The 13,754-nt window shown below is 36.1% G+C and overlaps 1 protein-coding gene across 3 annotated transcripts in view; it reads left to right on the forward strand.

Annotated features, from left to right (window-relative positions):
• ZRANB3 (zinc finger RANBP2-type containing 3) overlaps positions 1-13,754 on the forward strand; it is a 313,962-nt gene that overhangs the window by 167,264 nt on the left and 132,944 nt on the right. For 2 of the 3 annotated variants that reach the window (XM_027561929.1, XM_027561936.1), the window contains 3 exons: positions 995-1,173; positions 4,666-4,897; positions 11,888-11,973. In XM_027561929.1, coding sequence (XP_027417730.1) covers positions 995-1,173; positions 4,666-4,897; positions 11,888-11,973 — 497 coding nt within the window. The remainder of the gene's footprint in view (positions 1-994; positions 1,174-4,665; positions 4,898-11,887; positions 11,974-13,754) is intronic. The other variant, XM_027561942.1, reaches the window with a different exon arrangement.

Below are 13,754 nucleotides of genomic sequence, written 5' to 3' on the forward strand. Positions count from 1 at the left end.
AAAGAAGCAACATTAATGATCCCAAGCCAGGTGATGATTCTTAAATCTCTTAAATTGTTAAGAGATTTAAAGAATCTCTCAAATCTTAAATCTCTACTGTCTTGGAACTAAGTTGGTCCCAGAACCTAATTTAAGTGGGTTTCAGCTCTAAGGATTGGAAGGCTTCAAGGACTAGGAAACATATCTAATGGTACATAGTCATTCTTTGGTTCAGATTTACAAAAGTAAATTTTGTAAAAGCTTGTTCTTTTCTCTTAGAGCTAGAATTTACCATTAGGTAAATCTTAAATTCGACTATGTAGAGCTAAAGTTTGGGTTGTGTGCTATTTCTTGGAAGGAGGTATAGAATATTAAGATAAACCAGTCCATTCTGAAGGAGATCAGCCCTGGGATTTCTTTGGAAGGAATGATGCTAAAGCTGAAACTCCAGTACTTTGGCTACCTCATGCGAAGAGTTGACTCATTGGAAAAGACTCTGATGCTGGGAGGGATTGGGGGCAGGAGGAGAAGGGGACGACAGAGGATGAGATGGCTGGATGGCATCACTGACTCGATGGACGTGAGTCTCAGTGAACTCTGGGAGTTGGTGATGGACAGGGAGGCCTGGCGTGCTGCGATTCATGGGGTAGCAAAGAATCGGACACGACTGAGCGACTGATCTGATCTGATCTGATAGTAAAATGTGTAGGTTGTGCTTTGTGTGTGTGTGTGTGTATGCATGTGTGTCCATTCCTAAGTTACCTTTACCTGTTCCCATGTCCTGCCTAACTTATCCTCTATTTGTTGTTAAAATACAAGATAGAAAAAATTTATCTTCATCTGGATCTTGTTTCAACTTTGAAAACTTTTGACTCTGTACTTGAATGTTATGCCTTAAAACTTTGAAATGGTAACTAGTAATATAACTGCTCTTGGAAAACTTTTAGTAATTTGCTTAATAAATTTGTTTAATAATGTTTAATATTTGAACATTATTTATTTGTTTCTAATTTAGATGGGTCTAGGAAAGACAGTTCAGGCAATTGGCATCGCTTACTTCTATAAGGAGGAATGGCCTCTTCTAATAGTGGTCCCTTCATCTCTGAGGTATCCTTGGACTGAAGAAATAGAGAAGTGGATCCCGGAGCTGAGTCCTGAAGAAATCAATGTTATCCAGAATAAAACTGATGTTGGGTAAAAACAACTTTTTTAATCTTTAAGAAAAAAAGCCCTCCTGTGTATAATTAATGTATAGCAGTGTTTGGAATGAAATATCGCAGAATTTAGAATTAAGAAAGTAAGGTTGCTGTTGTTCAGTTGCTCAGTCATATCCAGCTGTTTGTGACCCCATGGACTGCAGCATGCCAGGCTTCCCTGTCCTTCACCATCTCCCAGAGCTTGCTCAAACTCATGTTCATTGAGTCAGTGATGCCATCCAACCATCTCATCCTCTGTCATCCCCTTCTCTTCCTGCCTTCAATCTTTCCCAGCATCAGGGTCTTTTCTAATGAGTTGGCTCTTTGCATCAAGTGGCAAAAGTACTGGAGTTTCAGCCTCAGCATCAGTCCTTCCAATGAATATCCAGGACTGATTTCCTTTAGGATTGACTGATTGGATCTCCTTGCAGTCCAAGGGACTCTCAAGAGTCTTCTCCGACACCACAGTTCAAAAGGATCAGTGCTTCAGTGCTCAGCCTTCTTTGTGGTCCAACTCTCACATCCATACATGACTACTGGAAAAACAATAGTTTTGACTAGACAGACCTTTGTTGGCAAAGTAATGTGTCTACTTTTTAATATGCTAAGTTGGTCATAGTTTTTCTTCCAAGGGGCAAACGTCTTTTAATTTCATGGCTGCAGTCACCATTTGCAGTGATTTTGGAGCCCAAGAAAATAAAGTCTGTCACTATTTCCATTGTTTCTCCATAAGAAAGTAATGTAAAGAATTTTATTTTCCATTTTAAAATATGAATTACCTATCTAAAAACCAACCATATATTTAATGTTATATGTTCCTTTATGGTATTTTTTTAATGTAAAATATACATGCTTTAAAAACATATGAATATACCTACTTTGTATATACCTTAAATATACTTTAAATTGACTATTTTGAAGTTGAAAAATAAATTTTCCAACTTTTCAGTGATTAACTTGAAGTTTGTGAGGTTTTATTATCAGCAACTATGGCAGGTTTTGCCTTCTAAGTTGTTACTTTATATGCAAGTTTTATGTGTAACTCAAAATTAATGTTAGGCAATTTTACTTTTTTATTATTTCAATTTATAGTTTTAATATTTTCTGTATTGAAAACATTTGTTTTGTGACTGTTTGAAGTCCTTATTCTAAAATCATAGTATAGTTACTGTCTTTTTCTCATTTTGTTTTCCAGCCATTGGAATAAACCAATCAATTTGAATATTAATAGTTTATTACATTGAGTTTCTAGGTGAATTATACAAATTGTCATGTTCCTAGAAGTTCAAAATTACCATTTCTGAGTCACAAATAAAGTTATGTTTCTACTAGAAATAAATATATAGATTTTTGTTAGATTCTTTTGTGTGTGGTATTATTCTTCTATATTTTATTCTCTAAGATTGTTAACATAAAATGTATTTGTAGAAATAAAGTTGGCCTTTGTGAATGTAGAAAGAGTAACCAGACAAAATAGATAGCTGCCTTTTTCTCTTTCAGCCTTGGAATTCTAATTCAGTAAAATATGTCTTCTTGGGCCCCAGAAAATTTAGACACTATATTTGTATAGACAAAATAAAATGTAGATAATAATTATGAAAATTTTCCTCTTTTTTAATAAAGCTGCATGAAATTTAAGACAATAGTTTAGAGAATGTAGAATTTATTATAGTCTCTATAATCATTTTCTATAGCTATACTTTATTAAAAAGTTTACATTGAAGTAGTCTTAAAATATTCCTCTATCATATTTATAGCATTTAAGCCTTCTAGTTTTTATTACTATTTTGGAACTATACTCTTGCAATTAAAACAGTGGCTAATATTTTTAAATTAATAACATTTGGCATATGTTAGATAGTGCTTCAACCCTAGCATGTAACTTTTCTGCAGGATGATAGCTAAGGGCAGAAAAACTTACCCAATGTCTTGCTGCTCTTGCTGCTGCTGAGTCGCTTCAGTAGTGTCTGACTCTGTGCGACCCCTAGACGGCAGCCTACCAGGCTCCCCTGTCCCTGGGATTCTCCAAGCAAGAACACTGGAGTGGGTTGCCATTTCCTTCTCCAATGCAGGAAAGTGAAAAATGAAAGTTATGTCGCTCAGTCGTGTCTGACCATGGGAAAATCTCCGTCCATGGGATTTTCCAGGCAAGAGTACTGGAGTGGGGTGCCATTGCCTTCCCCTCTATGTAAGGCTGGGCAACCTCTATGTAAGGTGGGGTGCCATAAGTCCCTGTATTGAGTGGATTTATCCAAGGTATAAATGCAGTTGTCCTTCAGAAAAAAAAAGCAAAAATTGTCATATTAGTACTAATATTAGTACTCATATTAGGGTCTTTAGAAGATCTGAATTTTCTGTTAGAGACTGCTACTGCTAAGTCGCTTCAGTCGTGTCCGACTCTGTGCGACCCCATAGACGGCAGCCCACTAGGCTCCTCTGTCGCTGGGATTCTCCAGGCAAGAACACTGGAGAGGGTTGCCATTTCCTTCTCCAATGCATGAAAGTGAAAAGTGAAAGTGAAGTTGCTCAGTCAGGCCCGACTCTTAGCGACCCCATGGACTGCAGCCTACCAGGCTCCTCCGTCCATGGGATTTTCCAGGCAAGAGTACTGGAGTGGGATGCCATTGCCTTCTCATATTAGGCTCTTTAGGAGATCTGAATTTTCTGTTAGAGACTAGAGAACTGCAAAAGACTTGACACTGTCCTGTGTTTTTCACTGGTCATATAGAAAATGCAAAAGTGATACATTTTATTGTTAATGAATATATTTTTCTAATTATCTCATTTTACAGACTCATGGGGAGCACAACACTGTATATACAAATAAGAATAAGACACATTCCCTGTCCTCACCCATCTTATGATAGAATAAGGGAAATAAATATATAAATGAATAATTTCACACAGTGTGGTAAAGAATATTATAAATATATGAATTATATCACCCCAGGGCCAGGGCCTCACTTTTGTTGTCACAGTGATAGGGACTCTACTGGCCTTTAATGAGAGGGTTCAAAATGTGAAATGCCCTGCAGTGCTCTGGACATACCTGTAACATTATCATCTTGCTTATAATCACAGTAGTGCCTGAGATGAAAAACACCGCTATCCCGTTGGTGGGAAGTCTTCACTGAATAGTCAATTAATCTTCGAATTACCTACTTTATATACAAGAATTCTAGATGCATTGAAGCAAATATTCCCAGAAAGTAATTTTCTTATTACCCCAGTAAAGTGTGGCGACCTGGATGTCAAAATATTCCAAAGACCATTTAACTATAAATTTCGTTTTCTTAACCAAATTTTAAATTTGGATTCTGATTTATCATATTTAAAGATGGTAAATTAAGAGACACTGGGTTTCAGCATTGTATCATCTCTTCTTATTTTTCCTCTTCTTTCTCCTCTGTATCTCTTCCCTAAGAAATGTATTGTCTATGATACAGTGGTTACCAAAATATTTTTTAAGTACATGGATTATGTTTTCTAGGAGAATATCAACCAGCAAAGTGACAGTTCTGGGTTATGGCCTTTTAACCACAGATGCGGAGACTCTGATAGATGCACTGAATAATCAGAACTTCAAAGTGGTTATTGTAGATGAATCACACTACATGAAGTCCAGAAGTGCAACTCGCAGCCGGATTTTATTGCCAATAGTACAGAAAGCCAAACGAGCCATTCTGCTCACAGGAACTCCAGCATTGGGAAGACCCGAAGAGGTATTAAATTCCTTATATTTTGGGCTTAAAAAAAATGGCATCAATCACTGTTTTTATAATTTTTAAATTAGATGCTTCAAATGCCATAAGAGCACATTGGAAAATTCTAGGCATCTATTTATGGCTAAATATATCTGTTACCATGACTGTTTTTATCTATGTATGTGTGAACCTTAGCCATGCTTATAGGTATATTTATATATGTCTTTTACCTTTATTATAAGATTTTTATATTTAGTATACATTTGTAATAAGCCAACTCTGAGAGACAGCTATGGTGTCACATCTCTCCGAGTATTACCATGGCTCTACATTTGTTCTCTGCTCTGGAAGTCTTCTGAAAGACACATAAAAGTACATAGATAATGATGGTAAAATTCTCAATTTTACCTTTTATATTTTTGCTGTAAATACTAGAAGTGGAAGAGTGGACCCCAGGTAATTTCCTTATGTTCCAAAATTATGTTCCTGGATTGTGGGGTTCATTATATCTTTATAAAAATATGCAAAATGTATCATTTCAGAATGGGAGTATATAAAAGATATGTGTATTCTGCATGATGATAGTAAAATGACTAATCACTTATTGATTACTTACCATAAGAAAGAGAACCCTGACAATACAGTAGTGGTCCTTGTGTCGCATGTAATTACATGCCAGTACCTTCATGCCTCACCCAGGATAGGTGCTATTCCAAGCAAGGGTAAATCCCGGTTTTGTAGATTATGATGATTATACAAATTGGAGATGTTTGGGACTCTTCACCAAAAAAGTAGAAGATTATAAATTCTAAATTAGGAGTTCTGAAACTAGTGTGAGTCTTGCAACTCTGTTTTTCTTTTTCAAGATGATTTTGAACATTCTAGGTCCCTTGAATTTTCCTAAGAATTGTTTTTAATAACTTGGCGACTTCTGTAGACAATCCAGCTTCATAGTCACTGTGTAGGACCTGTAGATCAGTTTGGAATGTATTGCCATGTTAACAATATTAAGTCTTCTAATCCATGAACTTGGGATATCTTTTAATTTATTTAGGTTTTAAATTTCTAACAGTGCTTTGTAGTTATAATAGGATAACTCCTCTGCATCTTTTGTTAAATATTTTATCCTTTTTGATGCTGTTGTCAGTGGAATTGTTTTATTAATTTCATTTGTAGAAATACAGTTGATTGCATATTGATCATGTATACTGCAACCTTGGTGAACTCATTCATTACTTCTAATAGTTTTCAGTGGACTGCTTAGGATTTTCTGTACGCAAGATTGTATTTAAATTGCCTAATTGTCTTGGCTAGAATTTCCAGTACAGTTTGGAATGGAAATGGCAAGTGTGGGCATCTTTATTTTGTTCCTAATCTTACGAGAAAGCATTCAGTCTTTCACCTTTAAGTATTGCCCTTGTTTTGTTCTGCAGTCACTAAGTCACGTCTGACTCTTTGTGAAACCAAGGACTGCAGCATGCCAGGCTTCCCTGTCCTTCACTATCTCCCAGAGTTTGCTCAGATTCACATCCATTGAGTCAGTGATGCTATTTAACCATCTCATCCTCTGCCACCTGCTTCTGCTTTTGCCTTCAATCTTTCCCAACATCTCTTTCAGAACTTCCACAGTTTATGGTGATCCACACAGTCAAAGGCTTTGGCATAGTCAATAAAGCAGAAAGAGATGTTTTTCTGGAACTCTCTTGCTTTTTTGATAATCCAGCAGATGTTGGCAATTTGATCTCTGATTCCTCTGCCTTTTCTACAACCAGCTTGAACATCTGGAAGTTCACGGTTCACATATTGTTCAAGACTGGCTTGGAGAATTTTGAGCATTACTTTGCTAGCATGTGAGATGAGTGCAATTGTGCGAAAGTTTGAGCATTCTTTGGCATTGCCTTTCTTTGGGATTGGAATTGACTTTATTGACTATGCCAAAGCCTTTGACTGTGTGGATCACAGTAAACTTTGGAAAATTCTGAAAGAGATGGGAATACCATACCACCTGACCTGCCTCTTGAGAAATGTGTATGCAGGTCAGGAAGCAACAGTTAGAACTGGACATGGAACAACAGACTGGTTCCAAATAGGAAAAGGAGTATGTCAAGGCTGTATATTGTCACCCTGCTTACTTAACTTATATGCAGAGTACATTATGAGAAACGCTGGGCTGAGGGAAGCACAAGCTTGAATCAAGGTTGCCAGGAGAAATATCAATAACCTCAGATATGCAGATGACACTACCCTTATGGCAGAAAGTGAAGAAGAACTAAAGAGCCTCTTGATAAAAGTGAAAGAAGAGAGTGAAAAAGTTGGCTTAAAACTCAACATTCAGAAAACTAAGATCATGGCATCTGGTCCCATCACTTCATGGCAAATAGATGGGGAAAAAGTGGAAACAATGACAGACTTTATTTTTGGGGGCTCCAAAATCACTGCAGATGGTGATTGCAGCCATGAAATTAAAAGATGCTTACTCCATGGAAGGAAAACACTTACTCTGTGGAAGGAAAGTTATGACCAACTTAGCATATTACAAAGCAGAGACATTACTTTGCCGACAAAGATCCATCTAGTCAATGCTATGGTTTTTCCAGTAGTCATGTATGGATGTGAGAGTTGGATTATAAAGCTGAGCACCAAACAATTGATGCTTTTGAACTGTGGTGTTGGAGAAGACTCTTGAGAGTCCCTTAGAGTGCAAGGAGATCCAACCAGTCCATGCTAAACTAAATCAGTCCTGAATATCCATTGGAAGGACTGATGTTGAAGCTAAAACTCCAATACTTTGGCCACCTGATGTGAACTGACTCCTTGGAAAAGACCCTGATGCTGGGAAAGATTGAAGCTGGGAGGAGAAGGGGACGACAGAGAATGAGATGGTTGGATGGCATCATTGACTCAATGGACCTGAGTTTGCGTAAACTCTGAGAGTTGGTGATGGACAGGGAGGCCTGGCATGCTGCAGTCCATGGGGTCACAAAGAGTTGGACACGACTGAGCGACCTGAACTAAATTGAACTTTCCGGACATTAAGGCCTTTTCCAATGAGTCAGGTCTTCACATCAAGTGGGCAAGGTATTGAAGCTTCAGCTTGAGCATCAGTCCTTCCAGTAAATATTCAGGGTTGATTTCCTTTAGGATTGACTGATTTCATCTCCTTGCTGTCCAGGGGACTCTCAAGAGTCTTTTCTAACAGCACAATTCAAAACTGTCAATTCTTCAGCTCTCAGCCTTCTTTATGGTCCAAGTCTTAAATCCATACATGACTACTGGAAAAACTATTAGTTTTGACTATATGGACCTTTGTTGGCAAAGTGATGTCTCTGCTTTTTAATATGCTGTCTAGGTTGGTCACAGCTTTTCTTCCAAGGAGCAAGCATCTTTTAATTTTATGGTTGCAGTCACTGTCTACAGTGATTTTGGAGCCCCCAAATAGAAAATCTATCACTGCTTCCACTTTTTCTGCTTCTATTTGCCATGAAGTGATGGAAGTGGATGCCATGATCTTAGCTTTTGGAATGTTGAGTTTCAAGCCAGCTTTTTCACTCTCCTCTTTCACCCTCATCGAGATGCTCTTTGGTTTTTCTTCACTTTCTGCCATTAGAATGGTATAATCTGCATATCTGAGGTTGTTGATATTTCTCCGGGCAACCTTTATTCTAGCTTGTTAATCATCCAGCCCGTTGTTTTATATGATGTAGTCTGCATATAAGTTAAATAAGCAGGGTGACAGTATACAGCCTTAATGTATCCCTTTCCCAATTTGGAACCAGTCCGTTGTTCCATGTCCAGTTATGTTGCTTCTTGACCTGCATACAGTTTTCTCAGGAGACAGGTAATGTGGTCTGGTATTTCCATCTTTTTAAGAATTTTGCTGTGATCCACACAGTCAAAGCCTTTAGCTTAGTCAATGAAGCAGAGTGATAGTTGCTTAGTAGTATCTGACTCTTTTGTGACCCCATGGAATGTAGCCTGCCAGTTCCTCTTCCACTGAATTCTCCATCCAGGCAAAAATACTAGAGTGGGTTACCATTCCCTTCTCCAGAGGAACTTCCTGGACCATGAATAGAATCCGAGTCTCATGCCGTGCAGACAGATTCTTTACTGTCTGAGCTACCAGGGAAACCCTGATAGCTCAGACAATGAAGCAAAAGTAGATGTTTTTCTGAAACTGCATTCCTTTCCCTACGAGCTCAAGAATGTTAGCAGTTTGATTTCTGGTTCCTCCTAAACCCTTGTTAATGGTGGGTTTTTGAAGATTTCCTTTATCAGGTTGAGTAAGTTCCTTTCTACCCCTTGTTTACTGAGTGTTTAATCAAGAAAGGATGTTGAGCTTTGTCAAATGCTTTTTCTTCATTATTGAGGTACTCATATGTTTTTGTCCTTTATTGATAGGCTACAGTATAATAATTGACTTTCACATATTAAGCCAACCTTGCATTCTAAGATAAAACTCATTGGTCATAATATATAATCCTTTCATGTACTGCTGGATTCAGTCTGTTAATATTTTGTTGACAATCATTGTGTCCCTATTCATAAGAGAGATTGATTTGTAGTGTTTTTTTTTTAATTGTATCTTGGTCCAGTTTTGTTATTAAAGTATTACTAGTGTCAAAGAATGAAGTGGAAAATGTTCTCTTCTCTACTATATTTTGAAAGATTTTGCAAAACATTGTATTTTTTAAAAATTTGGTGAATTTGATGGTTAAGCTATTTGGGTCTAAACTTTTCCTTGTGGATGGATTTAGGTTAACAGCTCATTCTCTTCACTGATCAAATGTCTATTCAGATTGATTATTTAGTTTAGAATCAGTTTTGGTATTGTATCTTTTTTAGGAATTTGTCCATTCATCTAAATTATCTATATATTGGCATACATTTGTGCATAGAACTCTCTTTTAATATTTCGTTATTTCTGTGCGGCTAAGAGTAGTGTCCCCTCTTTCATTCTTAATTTTAGTAATTTGAGTCATCTTGTTTTTCTCAGTTATAGCTAAAATTTTGTCAATTTTGTTGATCTCTTTAAGAACCTTTTGCTTTGTTGATTTATTTCTGTATTTTCCCTTCTTTATTTTATTTCCATTCTAGTCTTAATTATATTATACCTCCTGTTTGTTTTGGGTATAGTTTTCTCTTCTTTTCCAGTGTCTTAATGTTAAAGGTTAGATGATTAATTTGAGAACTTTCTTCTTTTTTAATAATAAACATATACAGATATAATTTTACTCTAAGCACTGCTTTCATTGGATCTGAATTTTGGTATGTTATTGTCTCAACTTCATTTATTCCAAAGTCTTGTCTAATTTCTAATTTCCCTTGTTTCTTCTTCTTTGGACAATTTGTTACTTAGGAGTATGTTGTCATATAAAAAGGATGTAAAGGCTTTCCTGGATGCTTAGATGGTAAGATGGCTTAGCCTGCCTGCAATGCAAGAGACCCGGATCCAATACCTGTATCAGGAAGATCTCCTGGAGAAGGGAATGGCTACCCACTCCAGTATTCTTGCTTGGAGAATGCCATGGACAGATGAGCCTAATGGGCTACAGTCCCTGGGATCACAAAGAGTCGAACACAACTGAGAGACTAACACTTTCACGATTTTCAAAGCAACAAAGCCACTTTGGAAAACATTTCGGCAGTTCCTTAATAAATTGAAAATCAAATTACTATAGTACCTAGCAATCCCATTACTAGGTATATACCCAAGAGAACTGAATATATAGCTGATCATAATGAAATCCAAAAAGTAGAAAAAAGCCAGTGTCTATAACTGCTGAATGGATAAACAAAATACAGCTGTAAAAAGGAGTAAAATACTAATATACTCTACAAAGGGAGAAGGCAGTGGCACCCCACTCCAGTACTCTTGCCTGGACAATCCCATGGACGGAGGAGCCTGGTGGGCTGCAGTCCATGGGGTCACTGAGAGTCGGACACGACTGAGCGACTTCACTTTCACTTTTCCCTTTCCTGCATTGGAGAAGGAAATGGCAACCCACTCCAGTGTTCTTGCCTGGAGAATCCCAGGGACGGGGGAGCCTGGTGGGCTGCCGTCTATGGGGTCACACAGAGTCGGACACAACTGAAGTGACTTAGGAGCAGCAGTTGCAGCATACTCTACAAAATGGGTGAACCTTGAAGACATTATGCTAAGGGAAAGCCAGACACAAAGACTACATACTTTAGGATTCTATTTATATGAAATGTCCTAAATAGGCAAATTCTAGGCGATGGAAATATAATAGTGGTTGCCAAGTTTGGGAGAGAGTGGAAACAAAAAATGACTAGTAATGGGTATAGATTTTATTTTCAGAGTGATAAAAATGTTCCAGAATTAGATAGTGGTGATCAAGGCACATTTTGAATATACTAAAAGCCACTGAAATATACACTTTAAAAATGAACAGTAAAAGTGGTATATGAATTTATATCTCAATAAAACAGTCATTTTTTAAAACGCTTATTAACAGTGAAATGCTGTATACAGCCTATTTAAGTTATAAAAATTAAAAGATTTTATGATTCTATTGATGGGAGTATAAATTGGTATCATCCTTTTATAATGCAGCATGGTAACATCTATCAAAATTTTAAAAACATGCCATAATTTCTAAAAATGTACTGTATAAACCCATCTATTAGAAATGCAGATGGGAGATGGATGGATGGATAGGTGATTGATGGATGTATATGTACTTTAATGATGTCTAAAATAGGCTTGGTGGAAAAATTCTAATTGTGTATGTTATATGATCATGTAAATAAAAGAGAATATATAAAGGTGCATATATAGGCATACAAAACATATAAATATATATTGAAGAAAGAGATAGGAGTTAGTTCTGAAAAATAGGATGGCAGGATGGGTAGGTAGAGGGGAAGGAAGAGCCTTGAGGAAAAAGAGGTGCATTTTTGTTTTTACTATTTCATTAACTGGACTTAAAATAACAGCAATTAACTTGAAAATATTACAGCATATTGAGAATACCTATATTGTTACAGCTTTTCATGCAGATTGAAGCTCTCTTTCCACAAAAATTTGGAACATGGACTGAGTATGCCAAAAGATACTGTAATGCACATGTCAGGTACGAAAAACTCTTTTCTGTAAGTTTTAATCCTATTTACCGTGAACATTAAGCTCTCTTAAATTTTTTTTTCCAGGGTTTTATAAAGTCATGGTAGCTATGGAATAATTTGAAGTAAAATCTTGGGTGAATGACCCATATATAGAATGAAAAAAAGGAGTAGATAATGGAAGTTTTTCTTTCTTTCTTTTTTACCTTTCATTTTTAAAATTATTTATTTGTATCGACCAGATGGATGTGCACATTGTTCAGAAATGATAAGTAAGTGGCCATTTTGCTTATGTCTTCCAGTTAACCATTTCCCTTCCCAGGTAACCAGTGTTGGCAATTTCTTATGTATTTTTCTATAGGTACTCTATGCATGAAAAACACATATGGTTATGTATGTATAATATTATTTTATTTCTACATGTATAGTATTATGCTGTACACATTGTTCTGCACTTTGCTGTCTTTACCTACTGTATATTAGAGATCTTTGAATATCAGCTACTAGAAAAGCTTTGCTATTCTTTTAAAATGTTGCTGTGTATTTCAGTGCTTGGATGCACTGTAATTTATTTATGCAGTCTACTATGTATTATAGTGGCAAAGAGCATGCAAATTAGAATTAGACTACCTGTGTTTTATTTTCACATTCAATACCTACCAGGTATTTCATTTAAGAAAGTAACTTTACCTCTCTATCCCTCAATTTCTTCAGCTCAAAAAAGAGAATAATTATTCCCTCCTTTGAGTTATTATGTGACTTAAATGAGCTTATATTATGAAGTCTTGAATAGTGACTGGCACATAGTGAGCACTCAATAATTACTAGGTATTTTAGTGTTCCGTGTTATATATTCAGTACATGGGAATAAGTCTGTAACATAAATTTATTATAAATGGAATTGCTCATACAAAGGGCATTTGCATTTTTATATTTTTTAAGCATTTGCAAATTATGCTTCTCAAAATTTATACCAATTTATATTCCTACCAGCAGCATGATTATCTCTTTCCTCACACCTTACTAACATATTCAAAGAGAAATTATTTCTCATGCCAATGTGATCTGATAGCAGTTTTAATGCACATCAGTCTTCTTATGTTATTAAATGCAGCTTAACATTTTTTCATACTTGTAGAGTCAGTTATACTTTTTTCCTGTCAGTTGTCTGTATTCTTTGCCCTTCATTCCACTAAGTTTATTGGCTCTTTTACCTTAATAATATACTGGAAATCTTTATATATAGTGGAAGTCAGCTCCTGATATTTGATATGAATCCCACCTTTTTTCTCAGTATATATGTGTGTGTATGTGTATTTTATTTTTTCCTTTCTACAGTTCCCTGAGATAACCCCATGCAGTTGAGATGTTCTGATCCATTCCATTCCATTCTAGTGCCACACAGTAGCAGGATTAGTTCCCTAATCCTGATCAAGGATAGAAACTGGGCCCTTGACAGTGAAAGCTCGGATTAAGACTATACATGGAGAAATATTCAGTATTAATATAAACCATAAACTCATTAAAAAGCCTAATACATTAACCATATGGAAATGGAATTTATATCAGGAATGCAGTCATTGTTTAATATTAGGAAATTTGTTAATATAATTAGCCATGTTAATAATGAAAAGGAAAAGCTTCATTTCATTTCCTCCATTTATGTTGAGGTATAATTTGATGAAGTTCAGCATTTATCTTCGATTAAAGTTTTGAATATAAGTTATTCATTTCATGTATGTCATTTATATAAATGTAAATACATATTTTATGTGTATATGTGTGTGTGTGT

The sequence above is a fragment of the Bos indicus x Bos taurus genome, chromosome 2 (genome assembly GCF_003369695.1).
Source record: "Bos indicus x Bos taurus breed Angus x Brahman F1 hybrid chromosome 2, Bos_hybrid_MaternalHap_v2.0, whole genome shotgun sequence".
Lineage (NCBI taxonomy): Eukaryota > Metazoa > Chordata > Mammalia > Artiodactyla > Bovidae > Bos > Bos indicus x Bos taurus.